The following is a 23,769-nucleotide window of genomic DNA, read 5'->3' on the forward strand; positions in this document are numbered from 1 at the left end:
TTGTTTGAGTGATTCCTCATATTTCCACCAATTTGTGTCTCATATGTCATTTGACTTTGTCTGCAAGTTTGTCTCTCAGTCCCTTGGCATTTGAATCTATTTCAAAATTTAAAAGAAGATTTGGATGAAAATCTAAAATTTAAGTCTCTGGCTAAAAATACATTGTAATTTTCCAGAGTTTCAGATCCATGATCTTGCTGTTTTGCAAAATCTCGTCTGTTCTGCCTGTCCAATATCATCTCACTGGGGAAAGACACACATGGTGTGTAATTCCTGTTTTCTGGGTGATCTTTCCTTCAGAAAGAAGCCAGAAACATACAAAAACTGTGAGCACTGTCAAAGATCATTTACAAGTATCAAATCCAAGTATTTTGTCAGTTCAACTCAAACCCTTTCCTAATATCTGAGCTCTAGCATAATTGTGGGGGTCTATATCTTCTTCGCTAACTGAGCCAAGAGCCCCAAAAATACGAGTGTTCTCCCTGTGCATCTCCAGGCCGGAAGTTTTCTTGCTTGCTGTGACCAAGCAACAGAAAAGGACTGTTAATCAGAGGTGCAGGACATCTGGATAACTTTCCATCTGCTGAGGTGTTCTGTCATTAGGTATCTTCCTGGAGAGCAAGCTTACTGTTTCCTTCAGTAGAATCAGAGAGGGGAGTCTGATGTGTTCATCGTCTACATGAGGGAATGAGTTAAGAATAGTGAATTTTTAAATCCTTTCTAAAGAGATTGTGTTCCGTCCTCCATTACTTACCCACCCACTTACCCTTCTGTGCTATCCCAGCAGAATTCTTCCTGTGCCCTGTTGCATTCCTGTGGTGCAGGTTTTCTCAATGAAAAGCTGTAAAAGCAGATGGATCTTACAGGAAAGGATTTGGTAAATCATCTGAAACATGTTTCACTGGGAGTGTAAAATAGGAGACCATGACTATTCCTTTTTGTATCTTAATTGGTTTTTGTAAGAAAGTCGTTTTGTCTCTCTTGCAGACAACTTCAGCAACAGCAAGCAGAACTCGAAGTACATCAAAGAGATGGGCTGTCATCCTATGACTTATCTCAGGTGAAATTTCTCAGATTTTTCTTTGTGTGCCTCTGATCATTTAAGATGTAAAACAACAGCAGATTTCAGCAAAACTAAAAGTACATTGTGATTGTCCCTGAATTCCTTTTCTTCAAATACAGTAGAGGGAATTACCTTCCTCTGTGTATCTCCACAGGTGCCTGTTCCAAGTATACCAGCTAATGTTCACGAGGGTGGAAAGTCTGTGGAAAAGCCTGATGCTATCTTCTCCCAAGAGAGAGATCCTAGATTTGCTGAGATGTTTGCTGGAATAACTGCTTGTAAGTGAATGTCCCTGATGTTTAATTTATAATACTGTGTTAAGCTTGGTTACATGATGTAGAGCACAGCTTCAAGAGAATGAAGAGAAACTGCTGTCTCTCAGAGAATTTTCTAAGCAGCATCAGTCTTTGGGACACTTCCTAGCATTTGTCATTAGTTGGTGTTTCCCCTAAAGATGATAGGAGTAAATTCAGAGGGAAGGATGGCTTTTGTGTCACTGGAGCTGGCTGGTTTTGATTCTCTTTTCATTTCACAGGGACACCTTAGGCAGTGCTCCTAGATCTTAAATATACTGAGCAGAGAATTACATTTCTAAGTGTGTATTTTCTTTCTTAAACAGCATATATGAATTTATTTCTCTAAACAGGGACATATTTCTCAAAAAAGGGACAAAAAAAGTTATTATGTAGTCTTAAGATACGCTGCATTTTTTTTTTATCAAATCACCAGCTTTTGTATCAATGCTTTCAGAGTCGTATGCTGCCAAAAATGTATTTGTTCTCTGGTCAGTTGAGGCATCTCCAGTCATGTTGCTTGGTTGTCAGGAGTCCTTGCTCTTTTTCCCACAACTTTTAAACTTCTTGGCAAGTTCTTCTAAGAGTGATAGGGGTCTCAGAAACAGTATGTTGTTCTGTATTCCTTGGAAATTACAGTGAGGACAGAGTCCATACTGATGCCCTCACCAAAGGAATTCCCAGCCCTGTTCTAAGAGGTAACAGCCAACTTGTCAGTCAGAGAGATGGAGCTGTCTCAGAGTAGCCCCAGCCTGTGCTGCCTGTTGCCCCGACAGACAGAAACCACTCAGACTGGCAGCTGAAGGGATCATCTGAAATATATCTGTAGGAAACCAGACTCGTTAATGCCATGGCTCGTGGAAGAGCTCATTAATTGTTTATTGTTCTTGACTGTCCTCACTGTAAAAGAGGAATTTTTACATTTGTTTTAAATAAATCAATGTGCAAGTGTCATGCAGTGCAGGGAGGAAATGACCCACAGGGTTTGACTCCAGGGGTGTTGGAAGGTGACCTCACTGTTGGTTGCTTATGTCTGGATTGGTGTTTTCAATTGGAGAAGACAATGTAACTACAATATATATTTGATATCCTCTCCTCCTGTAGCTAGGACATCTCTGCTGTTCCTGTTCATCCTTGTCTGTTTACTTGAACAGTGGAGTCAACAGCTGGGGCCATAAAAGGGGTCCATTAGAAGGTAGCAAGGCTCCAACCCTGAACACCAGAATATGTTTGTCCAAGCAAGAACATCTTGCTTTTTGGCTGCCTTACTGGCTCTTTTTCAGGCAGCTCTCAGCTGTTTGTGGGGAGGGTTTAGGGTTAAGGGTGTTGCAAGCTGTGAGGTAGCTGGGAGGTTATGTTCTTGGAAATGCCATTTCTCCTTTCATTCTTATCAATTTACAGGCTGTGCTTTTTTTGGGACATTCTCCCTCTCTGAATTTCTCATGGGAGCCGTGATCAAGGTCTCCTCTGAACGATAAAGGATGGTTCCCAGTTAGGGATGAGGTACCCTGTCCAAAACCAATATTGACAGGCCTGTGTGCTGCCTGCCAGACATTTGTGTTATGTTGATACCCGATCTCAATCTGTTAGAACATGGGCTGACACAGACAGATTGCTGCTATAATTGCATGTAGTGGCCACACTTAATAAAAACCCCAAAAGTTGAGAGAGAAAGCCTGGCTTTACTGGTTTGTGCAAGGGATTTGAAGCATGAGGTGATGCAGTTCTTAGAGAGAGATTTCAATCAAGAGGTGGAAATGTTGGAAATCCTGGTCCTGCTGGGGGAAGGGAGATCATTGACCAGTGCAGTGGTAGAATTTAGAGAGAAACTGGTAAAATTAAAAAAAAAAAAAAATTAAAAAAAAAAGGGCAACCAAAAAACCCAGTGCTTTACCAAAGGTAAGAGCAGAGAATTGTGTGAAAAATCCTGAGCAGGAATACAGCTGGGAGAGATGAGATGTGGGCCAGATTCAGAGGCTAAAGAGCATTCAGGGTAACTCAGGAAGGAGAATTAGCTGCTTGCTATTCCCTTTGTCTTGGCCTCATCCTGTGGCACAGACCCTGGCAGCCACCATGGCAACTCTGCTGCACTTGAGGAATTCCAGCTCATTTGGGCCACTCTCAATTTTTCTGGTGAGTTGTTCTCAAATATCTAAAGCACCCGCAGGATTTTGGCTCAGTCTCTTGTAGCCCTTAGAGTTTGGTGTCCCTGCAAAGGGTGGAAAATGGGGCATCTCATGCAAGAATGACATTATTGCAGAAAAAGACAAATTCATTTGTCCTTCTTAGATATAAGCCAACCCATTCTCAATTCTTCCTAGTATATACACAACCTTCTCTACACCTCGTCTCCATTTCTCCCTGTTGTTCTTTTTTAAAATGAGTTTTGCAGAGCAGCCTTGGTTTCTGTGCTGGGCAGTAGGTAGTCAGAGAGGAATTTCTACAAATTTCTGCATTACAGAGGACAAGCAATGCCAGCTTGCATCAGTGGCATCCACACTCCCTCTCTGAGGCTCCTGTGAGGGAATTTGAGGTGACTTTTTTCTTTTGAGAGGCAAGCTTAGGTTCTTGTTAGGAACATAATGTAAGAACAACTTAGGTAACAGAGAAGAGCTGGTGTGTGTTGGAGGCCTTTGGTGAGTCACTCTCAGGAGGTCTCTAAAAGCTAGGGAAAGCTAAAAAAATGTCGAACACCTAAAAAATACTCGTTACTTGTGAGTTGAGTGGGCCTTTTGTCCAAGAGAGCATCTTGTGAAGTGAGTGGGAATCTGAAAAGAGCACAGGGGGAAATGAGGGGGCAGACCTGATTTCTAGGCCTGTCAGGTACAAAGCAACAAATGGTTACAAAACCATCAGTGAGTTACAGGGTATTTTGCACTTAGAGGGGAGATGGAGAAAGTGAAAAAAGGTGGTGTAGCAGACCTGTAAATTATTTTAAGAGAAGTAGTAGTGAGATTTCCCCGAGCTTTGGAATAATCCAGTACCAGAAAATTAAATTAAGGGACCAAATGGTGCTGTTCACCCAATCTCGTTTCATTCCATTAGAGGTTGATCTCCAGTTGCCACATTAAGGGTGGGCTATCAAAGCTAATGGCATCTCTTTGTGCAAGTTATTCACTACAGTCATTTGTCTTCCACCCCTCTGGGGTGCTTCCATCCCATTTCATGGCTCCCCCAAGCCACATGAGGACAGAAAACTCCACAGCAGAGCTGTGTTTTGCCTTGCACAGCTCAGGCATGCAGGTGTGGTGACACTCAGAAGCAAAGTGCCTGTGATGCAGGTGGGGCTGCAGATTGTCACCCCAAGATGAGCAGGCAATGCCACCAGGCTGCTGGGGAGGTGGCTGCTCCTTGGGCTGTCCCAGGGAGCAGATTGTCACCTGGTTAGGAGAGAGCTCTTGGACACCCTTCCTTGGGTTCTTCAACCCAGCAGAGTGGGAGCCCTCAGCTGCCACCTCGGTGCAGACAGTCTGTACTAACAGCAGTGGGGCTGGAGGACTTTTCCTGGTGCCAGAAATGTACCCTCACTTCAGCCACAGACATGCACGTGCATCACACCCTCTTTGGACCAGACTTGTTTCATGTGCCATCCCCTGGGCAGACCCTCACACTTTTCTTGCAGAAAAGCTTTGTTTCCCTTTTCAGTCTGGGCCTGGGGGCACCCCTCACTCCCCTCATTGGTGTTGGGCTCTGTCCAGCAGGTCTTGTGGCCAGAGGGCACAACCAGCACAACATTCCCTGCAAACAATGGCATTAAGGAGGCACAGCCTGTGAAGAGAGTAAGGAGGAGACACAAACCAGCTGTGCCTCTGGTTTCACACTGAATTGTCATTTTGTGTCCTTCCTAATGTGTTCCACAGGGTTCCTTCATGAAGCTTGAAGAAGGGAGGAAAACATACATTGCAATTGTCTTTAAATAATTTTTTCCTTCATTATCTCACCCCCTAGATTAATTATTTTTCTGTGATTTGTTTTTCTCTTGTAGCTGATAAAAAAATGATGGCCTCTGCATCCACAGCAGGAAACCAGCAGCTTTACTCACAGGGAAGCCCATTTCAGCCAGGACACTCGGGAAAGACTTTCAGGTATTTAGTGCAGATCCTGAATGTATCAGTTTCTGTCTGAGAGGGGGAACTGTCCCCCTTCAGTGTGGTGGAAACAAAACCAACCCGAGGTGCAAGAGCTTTCTTTACATGAATGAATTTTACTTTGTGTATCAAAGGGAACAGGAGTGCTGCCTCCACAGTCCCAGGTGGGAACTGGAACAGGGGCATGAATACTCCTCTAAGGCAGCTTCCAAATACATGTAAGGTGGTCTGGCATGTTCCAAGGCATTTTTGAGTTATTCTAAGTGTGTGTCACTGCCTACCAGCTGGCAATACAAATTCCAGTTGCTTTTGGAGAGTGATAACAGCAGTTGTGTTTACCTTAGTGCCTTGTGATATCACCATTGTCTTACTGCAGTTTTCATTCTCCTGTTCAAACCAGCCAAGGCTGTGAAAATGAAGGAACATCCACTCAGAATCTGTCAGTTCTGACAGAAAATATTGACACTGATTTTATTTTAATCAAATTGCTCTTTCAGTCATTATTGCTAATAATTTCAGTGAAGGGAAGTAAGATCCATGTGAGTGTGTTTTCAAAAATTATCAAATTAAAACCAAGTATAACTTGGGGAGATATGACAGTAAATTAAAATGTCTTTTAATTGGAAATTGTGTATTACTGGTTAACTGACTTGCCATTGGGGGGTTTGGCTTGTGTTCTGCTCATTTCCTTTGCTAATTCCTGATGTTTAACTATAGCTTTTTTCCTACTGCTATTCTGTTACATCAAGTAGTGGCTTGCATTTCTGCCAGCACTTCCACTCTCAGTGAACTCTCCTCTGTACAGCCTCCAGCCTGGCCCATTCAGCCACAGCCTGGGCAGCCTCTAGGCACTGTTGTGCAGAATCCTGCTTTCAAAGTACAGCTCCAGATACAGTCCAAGCTCCTTAGATGGTGGGACTTGCCAGTGCAGCTGAGAAGGTGTTGGCAGTAGGGCCAGCCCTCCCCAGCAGCTGCTGTGTGCTCCAGCCAGATTTAGATGGACTTTCTGGTCTACATTTCCCTCTTTGGAGACTCTTTGATAGCATAAAATAAAAATAAAACAGATTTGAAAAAAAAAAAGAGAAAGCTCTGTGAAGAATTTCTAAACATGCACTTTGCTTTTACGCAGTAAGAAATCCAGAATAACAACTCCCATATTCAAATGCCTGCCACGTTTTGCTTACACTCTGGGAGGGATTCTGTCAGCCTTTTCTGAGGATTCAGATTCCTGCTTTCTCTCTGCTCAGCCTTGTTTACTTCTTTTCCCAATCTGCCCTCTTCTCCCTCTGTCAGATTGGGAAAATAAACAATAGGGAAGGGATTGGAGAAAAGAACAAGCTGTTTCAGTGGATCCACAAAAGTGGTTTTGTGTGCTGTCTTAATTTCTATTCATTTATATATGACATGTAAAAAATATGGTTTTATATATAAAAGTACAGTCACAATGTGTGGTTGTAGACTTCCATGTGTAGACTTCCATGAGAATAAAATGGTGAAGTGGAGCAGTTCCTTCATAATTTTTTTCTTAAAATTAGGAATTTCTGGGTATTTCTCTGTAATGAAATTCAGTAAGTAGAAAACAGCTCACTTATAAAAAAGTTCCTTAAAAATACCATTTTTTTATTATTCTTAGTGTTCCAAAGTTACTACATGGGTTTAACTTTCTGTTTTGGTTATTCTTTTGCCTGTGTTTATAATTGTCTGTTCTTCTTTAGCATCAATTGGTGGAAAAAAAAGGAATTAAAAGCCCTTATTTTTAATATGTAGCATGTAATTCTTCATTTCCCAGGCAGGAAATGAAAATAAGGAAGTGCTTATAAGTATCGTACTTTGTGGCCATCTTCATTTGGAATGTCATTTAAGCAAATGCTTAAATACTGTTGACTTTAAGCACAAATTTGTGATGAAGTACCTGCTTGAATGCTCTCTGCAAGCTGGATTTTTAATGCATTAAATGTTAAACTGGTGTGGGGCTAAGTGTGTATGCACCATGTGTGAGACTGTTTTTATTCTTAGAAGCCCTTTCCAAGAGATTACTGGAGTCTAATTCAAAATCATTTTGCCTGCTGTGTCTATTAGGACTGACATTTAGAATGCCAGTATGTTTCATAGTTTTGTGATGGTTTTCAGTCATTTTTCTTATCGAGACAGATTGAATAATTAGTTGTAACGTATTGTCAATATTTCTTTATCTGGTATACAATCTGTGCATTGAGAATACGCCTTACAAATGAGGCTCTGTGTCTGTTCTGAACCCTTAGTTCATCCGTGGTGCATGTGCCTGGTGTCAACGACATCCAGTCTTCCTCCTCAACAGGCCAGAACCTGACACAGATATCCCGGCAGCTCAACCAGAGCCAGGTGGCCTGGACAGGAACTCGCCCTCCTTTTCCAGGACAGGTATTGATTTCCTGTGCTTTATTTTCACGGTCATTAAAGATTTCCACTCTCTGTGCTCTCTTACTGAAGTGTTAGCAAAGCCATTTATGTAATTAATTCGTGGTTGGGGAGGAGCTGTGACAGTGTGAGCAGCTGCCCCATGGGTAATTTGGTTTGGGATGGTGATCACTGAGGTGGCAGTGGCTACACTGACCCAAACCTCACTGGAAGGCTTTGTCTTGCATTTGTTTCACGTGTGCACTGGATGAAGGAGATAGGAAAGATCTTCTGCTTTAGTTAAGTCTGTGAATTAAATCTTTCTTGGACCAGGGCCTTGCACCCGGCAGTGTTACCCACCATTACCAGGGTGGGCAGAAGGGGCAGCTACAAATCCAGGCATGGGCTGACAGCAGAGCTGCTCAGCCTATTGCTCCTCTGTTAGCACTGCCCAGTGTAGCTCACGCTGTTGTGTGCTAGAGGAAACAGCACACACCTCCGTCAGATGCACTGTGTTTGTCAGTATTAGCCCAGAAATCACCTCTTGTTCTGTGTAACAGTTAAAAAATCGTTTACAACTCTATTAAAAGACAAATAATATGAAATAATCAAGTTCAATCTTAATAATGCTGCTCTTAATCCCTCCTGAGTTCCCATTGTTTGGCAGGCTGGAATGGCATGTTGGGGAGGTCACTAAATAAATTTTCAATAAGTGAATCCACAATAATCACTGATTATTGCCAGCCCCCAGAGTGTCATGGTTACCTGTCACACCTGGCTAATGAAATCCAGTCGCAACATTAACTCATTTCTCCAAATGATATGGAAGGTGCTGAAAATGATTAAAACAAATTACTCATCCCTCTTACTGCACAAATTCTGTCCAAGTCAACTGAGTTCATATGTGAGCGTAAGGAAATTGGAATTAATTCTTCCATCTTAAATAAAGTAAAATGGAGCTAAGCCTTGCAAAAGTGACATGCCAAGCTCCCTCTGCCATTGTGGAAACCTTCAGAAATGTACAATTTCTTAGCTTGGAGCTGAACTGAAGACTTAATAGCATCTTCCACATGTTATATGCCTGTTGGGATCTGTTTTCCTTTCCCAGCTCCCCTGCATTTGTCCAAAAATCATAGAATCATTAAGTTTAGAAAAGACCTTTATGGTCATCAAGTCCAACCATTAACCCAATTTCACCACTAAACCCACATCCCCAGGTGCCACATCTTCACATCTTTTAAACACCTCCGGGGGTGGTGACTCAATCTCTTTCTTGGGCAGCCTCTTCCTGTTCTTGACAACCCTTTTTCCTGCTGAGAAATGATGGGAAATGGCTCAGTGAGCACTTTTGCCAGCTACCTCAGTATCCATGGGTGGATCCTGCCCAACCCATGGACCTGTGTGTGTCTGAGTGGTGTAGCAGGTCACTGACCTTTTCCCCTTGGATTGTGGGCGCTTCATTCTGCTCTCTTCCAGGGAAGAACAGCTTCCTTTGCATGCACTGATTGCCAGTAACACATCCTTACAGGTATCCAGAGATGTAATCACCTTCAATTTCTGTTTGTGGAGTTGGTGAGGCACTGGGTTCTTCTTGGGACTGCTGGACTGACTCATAATGTGGGAGATGGTTTATAATCAGATTCTGTCTGTGCACCATACGTTAGCACATGACTTTGGATGGAACACTTCACTCCCTTGAGTCTCAGTGTACCAGCTGCACATGTCTCAAAGCAGCCTCTGCAGTGTTTGATCATTTGTGTAACATTCTGGGAGATCCTCTGACAGAGCCATTATGTAGGTGAAATGACAGCAAGCTGGATTTTAGTACCTTTGAATTAACTCAGCTGCCCAGTTAAAGCAGTGTTAGACTGTTTCTTCCCTTCTGCCAGAACTTGGTGATTCACCCTTCCAAGCCTTTTACAAAGCAAAATAACTGCTGCCTCCACTTCACAGGCAGGGAGAGAAAGCAGCTCATTAGCTTTGAAACTTCTTTGGCCATTTAGTCCCAAGCACTGGAGACTCTGCTCATCTGAGACCTGCAAGACATTCAGATAAGTGATTTTACTGTGGCACTGCAAAATCAGTACACCTGGAAAATAAAGATGAATTCTTCATACCTGTTGAGTTGGAAATTAATTCTCATAATAGTGGTGAAGGAAATCGTGATTTTCTAAACAGCTCTGTTACAGGGTGCACGTGAGCTAATCAGCAGGAGAGCTGTAAGTGTTGGTTTATAGTCTGTTGTATTCCTTCTGCAGCAGTAAGCTGGCTTGAACAGAAATCAAATATGGCTGAGACAGGAGAAACGTGCCTGTTGGCATCCACAGAGTTTATTTAGTCTTTGCTTTATGTTGTAAAAAGTGATTCTGCCGTGCTGTTCTCCAACAATAAAACTTTTTCCTTCTTTTATGCTTTATTCCTCAGCAAATTCCATCTCAGTCTGGCAAGGCTCAGTCATCTCCCTTTGGCATTGGAACAAGTCACACCTACCCAGCTGATCCATCATCATACAGCCCCCTGTCCAGCCCTGCCACCTCTTCTCCAAGTGGGAATGCCTACTCCAGCTTAGCAAACCGAAGTGCAGGCTTTGGTGAGTTTTAAATGGTGTAACAGAGAAATGCATGTAGAAATGAAAACAGGATTTATTTTATACACCCAGTATTGCTAACATAATCAGAGTAGGTGCCATGTTTTGAAATCATTTTCTTTTCCTATTACATGCTAATTTGGTGGCTTTCAGACCGTGACCCTGTGAGGTCACTTACCCCTTGGTAAGTTTTCTGCTCTCTACCAGAGGAATAATATTCAAGAGTAAAAACCATAATGGTTTCCCTGAAAATCTCATGGGGTGATACTAATTTCCAATCCCAAAAAGCACAGGTAGCAGTGTGCTCATGTGTGTTGTTTGCTCCTGTCCCTGGGGAGCAGATCTGGCACAGACCTGTGCCTAGAAAACGGGCATTGAGGTGGAGCTCTTCTCACACAGCCTATTCCTCCCTCCATTTCCATTTCCACCAGGCATTGTACATTTGTTTATGAGACAGCCTTGTGTTTCAGGCTTAAGCTACTTGGCAAGAACCCTTTCACTTAATGAGAAACATCTCCTGACCTACATCAGTTTGGGTGCTATTAATAACCCAGCCTTGACGGAGAGGAACAGCTTCGACCGCCGGCTGGCAGGAGCTGTTCTGCTGAAAAGAAGCATCATTTGCTTCACTCAGTTAATTTCAGTGTGTTGTTCTGAGGGGGGGAAAAAACCCAAACCCAAAACAAACTTGCAGCTTGATTTTATAGGGTAACTTAGATGAATTTTATTTTGGCTCTTAAAACGTCTGCAGGGTTTTTGAGTCAGCTGAATTACTGGTTGTGGTAATGTCAGTAAGGGAGGAACCGTAATCATGTACTTCAGATGTGATGGAAATGCATCACTGCAGCCCGTTTACTTTCCTATAAAACCTTCCTTTTATCTGTTTTGCATGGCTTAGCTGGTAGCCAAAGGGATTGGGTTAAATATGTGTCTGTATTTTCTGAAGTCATGACTGTGATTAGTGGCTGATTTGACATGATTGAGTCTGGCTATCAAAGACTTGGCATAGCACAGGTGTGGAAGTTTGGCACAGGAAATTTGGCACCCTTGGCAGAGGATGCTGGTGATCAGGAAGAACCAGACATGCACAGGTTGGTCCTCTGCTGTGAGAGGGAAATAGGCAAAAATAGCTGGAGCAGTTATAGAGAAAAACATTAACAAGAAAAAAAAAAGAAAGATGTTTGGAGGAAAAGCATAAGACTGGTGGCAAGCTTTCTAAAATGCTACTTCTTCGAAGGAGATGCTGTAACTAATGAATGGAAAGTTATAAAAAAATATTGTAATTCAGTGGCAGTCTGTAGAAATGCGGGGTAAAATGAGTCCAGCTTAAGTGTAATCTGTTACTGTACTCATGAAAAATGTATGTATAATAGGTAACCAAATTAATGTGTGGCAACATGCTTTTTTCCTGGTAGACCATTTAGAAAAAATTAATCTCCTTGAAATCATCGTTTTAAGTGTATTTACAATAAAGCCTTGCTATTCATGTTGCTCTTGTCAAATGTAAATGGCCTGAGACTTTTAGGAAAGTATCCCCATATTGACAGGATAATAATTTGCTATGAACTGCATATTAAATAAATTACTTTGCAGATGTATCACTGGAGGACAAGACAGTCCTGCAAGGCCTGTGTTTAATCAGCATGGCTTTTGTCTGTTGATCATATGGTTTCTACATCTGCTTAAAAAAATCCTGGATCTGCTTACAAGCTTCTTAGATGAGTAGCAAACTCTGCACTGACTGCTCCACAAGAATTTGGCGTTTGGAAGAGAAACAGCATTCAGATGATGAAGTTTGGTTTTTAAGTGAAATGAAGTATACTCCTTGTTATTTATTGATTAAAAAATGAGGGGGGGGGGAAGCTTGAAAATTATCTTCCAGTGCCTGGCTCACGGTGTCACTGCATTTTGCTCCAGGTAGTTCATGACTGTGCAGACGTGGCCCTGAGCTTTGCTGTGGGGCTGAAACTCCCTCAGCTTCCTCCTCCCAGGGCTGGTGTCACTCAGGGCCTTTCCCCAAGGCTCCTTTGCAAATCCAGGCACTGATGGATGCCACCCCAAAGATGTGTGGCAGATGTTTTGGAGGAGCTGCTCTCTGACTTCTGCCTTTTCTTCCCCCGTCCAGCTGAAGGTGGCCAGAGCAGTGGGCAGTTCCAGGGGAGACCGTCTGAAGTGTGGTCGCAGTGGCAGAGCCAACACCACAACCAGCAGAGCAGCGACCAGCACTCACACCCACAGCCCAACCAGACCGAGGTGTTCCAGGTGAGCAGTGGTCAGTGAGCCCACAGTCCCTCTGAGGACCCCTCAGTTCTGATTTAGAGCTGTGGCCCTTGAGGATCAGGGTGCAGCAGGATCTGGAGCACTTCCCTGTTGCTGCTGTGTGCTGCCACAGCCTGCACTGCTCTTAGCTGCCCTTAGCTGCTGAGGTGGTCTGGGTTTCTGCCACACAACAGCATCTTTGCTGATGTAGAACGCTGTTTTCCCTTCTCCCTGCACCCTCTTCTTAGGGCTTTCATCTTCTGTAGAGAACCCATGAAGTATTCCCAAGTGGAGTTCTTTCTTATCCTGGTGCTGGCCTCTGGCATCTCAAGTTCAATTAGATATCAATGTCCTTCTCTTTGACAGTTCAAGCAGGAAAGGAGTCTGATACTGCATAGAAGATAGTGGACAATAATTTTTAAGGTTAAACCCAGTCAGGTATCAGATAGGTGGTAAACAATCATCTTCAACTACCTAACTAACTATAATTCTGAGTCTTGACTGCAGATAGCAAAGTCAAGTTGCCTAATTACATATCTGTCCTTGTATAACTGGTTTTTAAATTAGATGAAGAATACAGTTTACAAGAAAACAATGCAGATAAATGCAGGAAAGACAGTTCAAGCCCCAAGCAAGGTTTAGAAGTGGGGCGCCTCCTTGTCTTCTGGAAAGTAAATTCACCTGCAAGACTGGGCTCGTGTGCAGCTGCAGGAACGCTGCAAAGAGCTGGGAGCATGGGAATATTCCTGTGTGGATGAACCATTGCTTTTACATGAGATCAAACATCAGCACTTCATCTGGAATAACTGCCTGTCTTTGTGCTCATAGCCCACAGCCCAGGCAAGATTGGTCTGTTGCATCTCTCTTGTGTTAGCAAAGGTTAATTGTTATCCAAGAGGATATTCAGGGTAATTCCAGTGGAGCTGATGACAGCATGGTTTGATGGCCAGCAGAGACTTGGGGCTCCAAGCAGTGTCTTGCTTGTTTCTTAACAAACTTCTCATGAAGTTAGTGGAAAGGAGGACCATAGGATAAAAGGAGATCAGAGCTCTTGGGGGTGAGCATGCATTTGGAGGGAATCAAGAAACTTGGATGAGTTTAAAGGCCTCCAAGAATTTGTTTGGGTTGTGCCCAGAGTCAGCCCTGGGCTAGCTGGGCTTAAGGAGAGAGGCAGACTCAAGAGGAGACCTTGCTGGATCTGTGCCTGAGGAGACTCTGGAAATGTAGGCAGGGGGAGGCAGCTACACATCACTTTGACTGGGAGAGAATGTGGGAAAACATCAGATAAGTCCAAGTTTTGGTCAGAAAATGAAGGCTGACCCTGGCAGCTCAGACACTGCCAGTTGTGTTCACAGTCTCTCTCAGCACGTTGACCAGGATGCTGTGAAGATTTCAGAGGAACTTCCCAGTACACAGCAGTTCTCAGTTCTTTCACAGAGCAGATCCCGTGAGCTTTCTTATTTGTTTTTTTGGTTTTGTTTTATTGTGAGGATAATGAGCCATCCCTGGCAAGACTTGGCTTTGTGGTAAGAGCTTATTATTTTAAGGACTGACAGGAAAAGCAAGCATAAACTCTGGTTTTCCCAGCAAGGGATATCTTTTCCCTGTGGCTTCAGTCTCCGGCTGAGAGGAAAGGTTGAGTGTTTTTCGAAGCCTCCTGCAGAGACCTCACTTGGCTCAAGACACGTGAGAGCAATTACCACGAAATCCTATTTCTCCTGAGAAGTTCCTGCTATTTCCTCTGCCTCTGTACATTCATAAAAGCTGCTTGGGCACCTTGTTAGCTGGAGTGGATGTCCAGTCTTGAGTGTTCCACAGAGCAGTGTTCACCTAGAGAGTGCTGGCAAGGAGGTGAGACCTTGCCCAAACCCATCCTGACACAGCTGGAGCTCCAGTGTGTGAGATGTTGTATACTCCCCATGCAGTGAAACTAGAGAGTTTGCTTCTCTCCATATGTAGCTCCCATTCCAAGGGGAACTGTTTCAGTCTGGGAGAAGTGGGAGGCAGCTCAAATGTGTTTTATTTCAGAGGAGCAATCCAAAACTTCTCCCCTGCTTAAGTCCCACCTCTTGTTCAGAAACACTCCAGCAAAACATAAGTAGCACATAAACCTCAGCCCAGCCCTCTGCACAGGTTTTGTTTTCACCTTATTTATCTAAACTTGGCCTTCTCTGGTTTTACACTGAAAAAATGAACAGGAAACAGTTGGTGTCTGGATAATGTGTTGGCAAGTGAGACTTCACTTTGATTTTTCATTATCATGCAGGACATGCTGCCGATGCCAGGGGATCCGACACAGGGAACTGGCAATTACAACATTGAAGATTTTGCTGACCTGGGCATGTTTCCACCATTTTCCGAGTAGCTTGCGAAGCAGAAATGGAAGTTCTTCTTCTCCGAGGCCATTTCAGTGTAATTTTGGCGCTGCTTTTTCTGTGTTGCATTTCTGTAGAAGCTACTAAACCAGAAGACACATTTCTCACGTTTCAGGTAGTGGTGTAGGGCTTGCTCTCTCCTCCTTGGGGTGCATCAGTGCCAACAGAGGAGCTCCAGCACTTGTTAGTGTTCATTGACAGCTCCATTGGGTATTTTTATTTTATTGTCATCTACCTCAGAGATAAAAAAATTTTGCTTGTTTTTTTTAAAAAAAAAAATCTCTGAGTCTCAAATATTTGAATGTGAATGGTACATAACATTTCCTTTGAATGGTAATTTTTCAATAGATAAAGTAACAAAGACTAACAGAGAAAAGGTAAGGTCATGTCTCGTTACAGTGCCTACCGCGCAATTTCGATGCCTTGCTTTAAGCTTAAGTTTCTGAAAGCAGACACAATATTCTGTTTTCTTTGATTCTTGTAGGTTTTAGGTCACTTTAAATGTTGAGATTAAGCAACATAATGTAGGCCTCTCTCACCAGAAGATTCAGCTCTGCCTTTTCTAACTTAAACTTGAATGTGTGTACATTTTGGTACTTTATGTATATCTTGTGCTGTATGAAGTGATTTCCTGTACTGGTTTCTTTTGCCTTTACAAAGGGTCCATTCTGGAGTGTACCGAAAAGGTTGATGATGTATGTGAAGGATTTGAGTATCGTGGGAGTCTCCATCACTTCACATAGGTGTTCTTACTTTTAATTCAGGTGGTTCTCTATTCAGAACAAACATTTACTTACATAAGCTATTAGTCTGGTTTTGCACTGAATTGAGGCCTATAACCTTGTACATTTCTCACTGGCTGCTTTAATTATTATTGTTCTTGCTTTCCCAAAAATATTGCCTCTTAAAAAATGACTGTAAACACGTTGAGATTGCATTTTCTATATTAGCTGCATTACCTTTCTGTGAAGTACTTTTTTATACTGTGAAACCTTACATTTTAACAGTGCAAGGTGGTGGCCTGTGACTCAGAAATCATTTGAGCTTATTTGCTGCAAGCAGTGAGATGGTTTTGTAGTGCATAATTTTTTTAGAGTGAGTTGGTAATAGATATTGATTGGACTATTGTCCACTGCATACACACTGATAACTTGAATTTTTGCTTGGATTCCCAAGCAAATGCTTCTGGTAAACCCTGTTAACCCTCTTCCATTAAATATGGGATTTTCAGCTTACCAAGTTTGTTGAGGACTCTTGACTGCTCTGAATGCCACATTGCATTTTGCTTTTCCACAGAGGTAAGTTAATCACCTTCCTCTTGGGCAAGTCACCTGCCATATGTCTTCATCAGAGATGTGGTAGGACTCTTTTCATTCAGTATTTCATATGCATGATGTGTTACAGAGGTTGGATTGTAAGGATTTTATCCTGATCATTTCTTCTGGGATGGGAGAAGGAATCACTCACAAAACCCCAAGGTCCTGCATGCGGGTTGTTCATGACCTTTGAGGTTGGGTGTTGGTAGGCAGCCTCTGCAGAGGAGGAAGGGGCAGCTTCCCTCACCTTTTGGACATTCAGGGGCCATCACGGACCCTGAAAGAGCAGCCCCAGGGCATAGCCCCCCTCCAGAAGATCTCAGTGTGTGCAGCAATGCTTAGCCTTCACAGGATTAAGCTCTGCCTTCTCATAGCCCCTCTTGAATTCTGAGAGAATTTTGAATGTCTGAGAGTGGGGGCATGGGGCACAGATCACCACAGTCCATATTTTTGGGATAAGATCCTGGAGAGCAGGCAGGCCCTGCCCTACAGCCTGCTCTGGTCATGCAGGTTTCAGGTGAGCGTGGCCCAGAGACTCAGCTGGCACAGGTGGGGCTGTGCCCATCTGACACTGCTGTCCCAGCCTTCTCCCAGTCACCATGTAGTGTTCAGTAGCCAGGAAGAGTCCTTCTTACTATTTCTGTTACTAAATCTGGGACCAATCTCTTACCCTATGTGCAAGTGGGGCTAGGGAGTCTTTTTTTTAGGACAGTTTTGTCTGTCTCTAGATGTGGTATTAGAGAGGCCTCAGATCTCCTGGTCTGCACTTGCCTCACCAAATCACACTGAGAACAAACAAAAAACCTCCTATCTCTTGTCCCCCAGAGATGAGGAAAATACCATCTTGGCTAAGCAAGCCATGTGCTTACGCACTTTTCTTTTAAATACATGGATGTTTATTCTCTTGGAGCCATCTCCCTTTCCCCTCACACTGCTCAAGTGAATAACTGCTCATGGAATTGGAGAGGCAAAGCTCTGCAGCCTCAGAGCAAAGTTCACTGGTGTCTCTAAGAGGTGCCTGGATGCTGCACAGTGAGTGACGTGCTCAGTGTCTGTGCAGGGGTTTGAAAGGGGCTGCTTATGAGAGAGGGAGCAGTAGGTGAGCAGTTTGTGTCTCTGCACAGAAGATGCTTGATGCGATAAATGACAGTTTTTCTGAATTTTTTATAAATTTTTCCATAAAGTGAATAATGAATTCAGCAAAAAAGTGCTGTTCCTGTGTTTTATTTTACCCAGCAATCTGCTCTAAGTATATTTATAGTTGATTTTACTTCCTGAATTCAATTTAAAAATAAGGTTTTTAAAGTAATTTTCTTTCTCCTGACATCAGCAACGATAATTTCCTTAGTGTGTTGTGGGTTTTTTACTACTGCAGAAGGTTTCCCGTGTACAGACTTTTGCTTGTGCAGTTCAAAGTGCACTGTTAGAAGAAATTTAAGCACATCTTCTCTTTTTCTTTTGGTTTTTTTTTTTTGAAGTCAGTACGCCTGAAGAATCAGAGCATGGACTGCTTCTCACCTTGTGGACTCCTCCTGCTTTTTCTGGTTGGGAAAGGTGATGGCTGCTCTCTTAAGGGCAGTCTGGAGAGCGCCAGGTTTGGGTTTTCCCTGTCTGTTGTGCCATCCCAAGCCAGCGCTTTACTCCTGGCATTTCCTTGCCCTGCTCCTCTCCCTCTCCTGCCCATCCCACCTCCTGGGTGAGAGGCATTGGGCTGCCCGAGCCATCGAGGAGGGAGCAGTTCCCGAGTTGGGCAGCTCTGTGCTTGGGCAGGTGCTGCGGGTGAGGCTTGGCTGTGCTGCGGGGACTGCCCGGCCCCGCCGTGTCCTGCTGCTGCTGCCCAACAGCCCTGGGGCTGACAGAGCTCCGTGTAGCCTTGGCTGTGCTGAATCTTGTGTTTGGTTACTAAAGCCACTTAACTTAGCTTCTAGCTGCAGTTATAAGGTGCATTGGGAATGCTGATGTTTTTATTACGTGCTGTCCGTGTAGCTTTCTTGGCACTTTGGCTTTCCAGTTTCCAGAATTTCATAGGTGGTGGATTTCTCATTCCTTTTGGGGCTTTTTTGTTTTTTTTTTTTTTTTTTTTTTTTTTTTTTTTTTTTTTTTTAATTTCTAAGCTGGAAATAAAGCTGTGATTTCTGATTGAACTGTTGCAAACACAGTGTTTCTTGAAACTGAATCTTTCGGGTTTTAGACTAATGGAGCAAGAAACTCCAAAAGATGGTCTGGGTGAGTTATTTCAAAGAGCAGACATGTAGGCTTGAGACAGTTTTAGATACTAAAATATTTATATTCATTTATTCAGTCAAACAATCCAAGACTTCATCACATAACTTGTACAAGTGCTACTGGCAGTACCTACAGTGATGCTTTAACCAGATAGTTCCATTTGTAGCTTTGTTGCCTTTTCTTTTCTTTTGAAGTACAGTATGAAACTGTAAATACTTCTTGCTGAACTGCCTTTTTAACTCTTAATTACTTTTGGCACAGTGTTAAATAGTGTTGGATTTACCCAATTGCTATGACATATATTTTTATACATAGGTGTACTCTTTTTTCGAGAATAATACAGCCATTTTGTCATTAATGCCTTACTGGTGTCATACTGCTGTTGCTCTTTGTTTGCAAGGTATCGAGTGGACTAATTTATAGTTCAGATATTTTCACTTTTCCTGGCAGTGCTCAAGTTTGGCTTCAGGTGATTTTTGCCAGAGCCCCATTTTTCACAGTTGTTAACTGTGAGAAGAGAATGTGGGCTTGGGCGTGTTGCTGTTAATGGAGCAAAGAAAACGTGATGGCATTTAATTGTCTTTAAAAGGTCAGTCTTTTCCTACTCTAAACAGAGTGCATTTCATGAAACTGATGACTGTGGGCACTGATTACTTTGTGTAGATTAATGGTCTTAAAAAAAAAAAAAAAAAAAAAAAGGGAGAGAAAAAAAAAAGAAAACAACTCCAAAAATGGGCTTCTGTCACTGTTAGGCACTTGGTTACGTATCTGTTTAAACTCTTCATATTGATGTGAAATTGTGCTGTGGATAAAGTGTATTTTGTACTTCTGAATGTTCTATATTTATGACTAACAAGTACAGAATCAGTTGTGTGTATGTATAACTAATAACTGCCTTTTTAAATTTCATTAAAATAAAAATGCCATGAGCTGTTGTTAATTCCTGTCTTTCTGTAAATAAGTAAAATATGCTGTTGGGAATTGTCAAGTAAGAAATAACCCTGAATTACAAGATCCTTGCCAAAAATCAGAAGATGAGGCATTGATCTTTGTCTTGGAAATCTCCAGTGCTGTGAGGTTGGGGGCAAGATGTTCCCGTTTTATCTGTCTTGTAAAGCCTGTCCAGAGGGAACAGGTGAGGAATGATGGTTTGAGAGCTCCACTTTTAAAAGTACTCCAGAAAAACATTAATTAGCAGTCTGTTCTACTGATGATGCTGAGGTGTGCAAATTGCTGTGTGTATTGTAGAGGGTTTCATTAGAACACGATTGGTTGGTCTGGGGCAGTATTTATTCACTCCCTGGCATGGTATGACAGTGGTTCCCTTGTCTACCTTTTAGTCTCATTGTTCAAAGTTAAAAATACTTGTATCCTTGCCACAAACCTTTTCAGATTGCCTGTGTAAAGCACATTTGTCTTTTTCACTGTGGGTCTTCATTGCATTTATAGTGTTATTTCTTTGTCGACTTGATACTTTGTGAGTGGGATTTACCTTACTCATAAATCCAAAAAGCTGGTGAGCGTGCCGTGGCAGGAGCTGAGGACACTGTACTCCAGGCCTGCATTCCTGGCACGGGGTAGGTGGTGTTTCCACAGCTCATGCTCCATTTTTAGGGCTCTGCCTGTGGAGAACAGGCGTGGGCTGTGCTGGGACCTGGCAGGGAACTGGGGCATTGGGATGGGATTAAGCAGATGCAGTCGCCAGCCCCCCCCTGCTCTGCTGGGCTCTGCTCTCTGTGTGCCCATCCCAGAGACACGGGTTGGTCAGGGAAAATGGGCCATTCCTGCTGCTTTGCTGTGAAAATTGGGGGTTCAGTGAAGTTCTTCTGGCAATTGTTCAGGTGCTGGTGAGCACCTTTGATGAATGGGCATGTGCCAGACCTTGAGCCCCATTTGGAAGTGCAGCCGCTTTCATCCTGGCAGCTCTTTGCTGCTTTTCCGGTGCTTTTTAATAGGCTTGTAGTTGCTTTTGAAGAACTTTATCCAAACAGAAAGGCACACAGAGAATGGGTGTTGCACCCATGCCAAGCAGGGTACAGTGTGGTTGGGCTGTTTTAAGATCCCTCCTTGCACTCTTTTCATGTGGGTCATCATTAGCTGTGCTCTCACGTGCTAAATCAAGTGTACTTCTGGGCACTGTGGTGACAGCTGGGTGTGGGAGTGCTGGGAGATACTGATCTTGTTATGGAATCTGGGTTTGGAGATGCTGGCTGTGGAATGGAGACACGTGTTTGGTGACTGATGGTCACTGATGGTCTCAGCAGGACACCGTGCTAGAAATCCATCCAGGCTGGCACACGGGAAAAATGCAGCTAAGGCTGACTGTGTTGCCACACTCACCATCTTTACCTCTATCAACGGGCAGTAATGAATCATAACAACAGGTCAAGTCTTCATTATGATGATAGAAATACATTTTCCTTTATTTTTCCATGGGAGCTATTTCTTAGCCACATTTCTATCAAAGTACCATCATGGTTCAGGAAGTATTACTCATTTAATTTTCCCTGTTTCTCTCCAAGTTGTATATAACATGGACAGATACAGGATGAATTCTTTCATCCTTTTTTACCAAGTTTCAACATATTCCTGATTGAAAATACTTGGCAGCATCTTTCTTCAAACTTCGTGGTCTGTCCTACATAAAATGAAATGGAATTGCTTGAGCTGTATTAATGGACTTGGGATCATATCCAGGGGTTGCTAGGGCATCTTTTCATTAGCTCTGGAAAAAATTATCTTCTAATTATAGACTGGCACTAAATACTAATATACAAAATGTGCCATTTGGGACCCAGTTGAAAAAAACATCACTGCTAGGCTCACCCTGGACAGTGCAGAAGTGCATTGCCATGGCTTTTGCAGACGAAAGTATAATATACATTATATATACATATACATATATGTATAATATACATAATAATATATATACACACACCACTGCAATGACAACTGTGCAGACAGAGGCTGGGGACAGAAGACATCCCCAGCTGCAGCTTTCCTCAGTACACACACCCCTTGTTAGAGATCCCCCAACACTTTGGTGTCCTGCTGCCCGTTAAAAAAATCAAGTGCCTCTTTTCAGTTAGGAAGGTGAGGTTTTAAATACTTGGAACGATTTTAAAAACAAGAAACAGTGCAAGGCTGAACTACTTGGGTGCACTCTGTCATGCCAAACATGTTTTGGGTGGCTGTCAGAGCCTTTCCCCAGTCGTGGCTAATGACCCTTTCCTTGGAGCTCAGGGCAGTTCTGTGTGTGGCCTGATGGGAAGCAACTTCAGTCTACAAAATAAAATCACAGGACGGTTTTTTTCCATTTAGCACTGGAATTACTGACCCGATAGACCCACTGTCACTGAGGAGAAAGGATTCTGAAGACCTGAGTTGCTGTTTGCTTTGTTGTCTGAGGCCTCCAATTTGCTAAATGAATGCACAAGAGAAGATACTGCCCTGGCACTTGTGAACCCACTGTCCTTCACTGCAGTGCATGTATCAGGAGGCAGAGGCTGGATAAGAATACTTCCCACTCAGGGAAAGAGTTTGTCCAGTGGAATGGTGTCAGAAGCAGCCCTTCTCTCCCTGCACATCATTCCAACACCTCCTGGATGTGATGGACAAGGGATAGCAAAGCCTGACTCACAGAGTCATTGTAAATACTGTGGGATTCCTTCCTTCATGTAAATCACACAAATCAAACAAATGTTACATTGTTTCTGGTTCGCATAATTTGGAGCAAAAGTCATCAGGAGGCAACACTGTACAGTGCTGCTGAATTAAATTATATTTTGTTTAAAAATGGGACTGTTAATGGATGTGTCCCATCCTTTTTCTCTTGCCTGCTGCTGCCTTCTCCAGCCACCAAGGGAGCGCAGAGTACTCTGAAAATTAGAGCTGGTCCCTGGATGTGAGGGACACAGAGTCAGCTTGTTCCAGCATGTTCTGCTCTGAGAAATGGGAGTGACATGGAGCTCACCTGAGGTACCTGGAAACTCCAGCTGGTGGCCTCCCCACAGTGTCCCCTTGCAGAGGTGGGATTGCATTCCTGGGCCTCCCCAGAGTGCTCTCCAGTATGTGACTGCTCAGCCCACCAGAGCTCCTGCACGGCTCCTGTTCCAAAATGAAAAAACTATGCCATAGTGAAAGAAAGTCTGGGTTTGGACAGTGATTTTGTGCAGTGTCAAGGAGTCATGGCCTCTTCCATACCAAGCCCATGTGTCATCGTGGTTGTCCTGTGCAGTCAGGAAAAGTTCCTGCCCGATGATTTATTTGGTGACGTAGAAAGGGATCTTTGTCATTGTACCCACAAAAATCAAACACTGAATGTTTGCATCCATTCTGATCTGGCACGGAAAACTACCAAGCCCTCTGAATGAAAGAAGTTTGGATTTTAATCTGTGAAACCCTGAAAGTAGATGGTTGCAGTTTTGTGTAAAAATTGCAGAATTGATACTTTGGTAACTCAAAGTGCTTATCTTTGTGTTTTTCTGTTCAAAAACTGCATTCGATGAGGGTGAGAAAAAAGTATTCATTGAAATTTATGTAATTCCTATAAAAAGTTTTAATTATTGAAAAACTATAAAGCATTGTGCACTTCTTTTAAGCCATATTTATGCCCCCACTGTAACAGAGATGCTTAATCAAATGGAGTTCTGAATTGGAGTTTATTCAGATTCTTCACATATTTTTTGTGACCTCTATGATTTAAGGTCAGAGACCTCAGCAGGGGGTCAATGGAAGTTGTCACTTTAATCATTGTAGTTCTAAAGGTTCATCAAAGTTATGCGAATTGACCTAAATTTTCAGATCCTGCTGAGGGAGTGGGGTTCTGCACTAACCTGCCAAGACTGACCTGGATATATCAGCTGGCAGTGAAATACTGGAGCAAACCCACTGAAGCAAGTGTCAATTATATAAATAAGGCTACTAAAAGGCAAAAATCTTAATTCACTGAAAGGTAACATTAGATATTTATAGATCACTATAGATACACAGCACTTCATCACAGAACTGTTGAGCTCAGGCAACAGATTTCCTCTGACAGGTTTGTAAAATCTCCTTTCTGTCCCTTGCCACCACTGTGTCAGTGAAGGGTGGGTGGATTTTTGTACTAATGTTGATAAGGTGTCAAGGCAATTTTACAAGACTTTTTAACGGCAGCCAAGACTCCAGCATTGAAAAAGATAACT

At 42.9% G+C, this 23,769-nt stretch overlaps 1 protein-coding gene across 2 annotated transcripts in view; it reads left to right on the forward strand.

The window, feature by feature from the left end:
- ARNT2 (aryl hydrocarbon receptor nuclear translocator 2) overlaps positions 1 to 16,756 on the forward strand; it is a 93,811-nt gene extending 77,055 nt beyond the window's left edge. For both annotated transcript variants that reach the window (XM_066328331.1, XM_066328332.1), the window contains 7 exons: positions 988 to 1,060; positions 1,218 to 1,341; positions 5,342 to 5,441; positions 7,706 to 7,844; positions 10,245 to 10,410; positions 12,533 to 12,669; positions 14,933 to 16,756. In XM_066328331.1, coding sequence (XP_066184428.1) covers positions 988 to 1,060; positions 1,218 to 1,341; positions 5,342 to 5,441; positions 7,706 to 7,844; positions 10,245 to 10,410; positions 12,533 to 12,669; positions 14,933 to 15,031 — 838 coding nt within the window. In that variant the 3' untranslated portion in view covers positions 15,032 to 16,756. The remainder of the gene's footprint in view (positions 1 to 987; positions 1,061 to 1,217; positions 1,342 to 5,341; positions 5,442 to 7,705; positions 7,845 to 10,244; positions 10,411 to 12,532; positions 12,670 to 14,932) is intronic.
- Positions 16,757 to 23,769: the final 7,013 nt, after the last annotated feature.

This window comes from Sylvia atricapilla, chromosome 13, assembly GCF_009819655.1.
Source record: "Sylvia atricapilla isolate bSylAtr1 chromosome 13, bSylAtr1.pri, whole genome shotgun sequence".
Taxonomy (NCBI): domain Eukaryota; kingdom Metazoa; phylum Chordata; class Aves; order Passeriformes; family Sylviidae; genus Sylvia; species Sylvia atricapilla.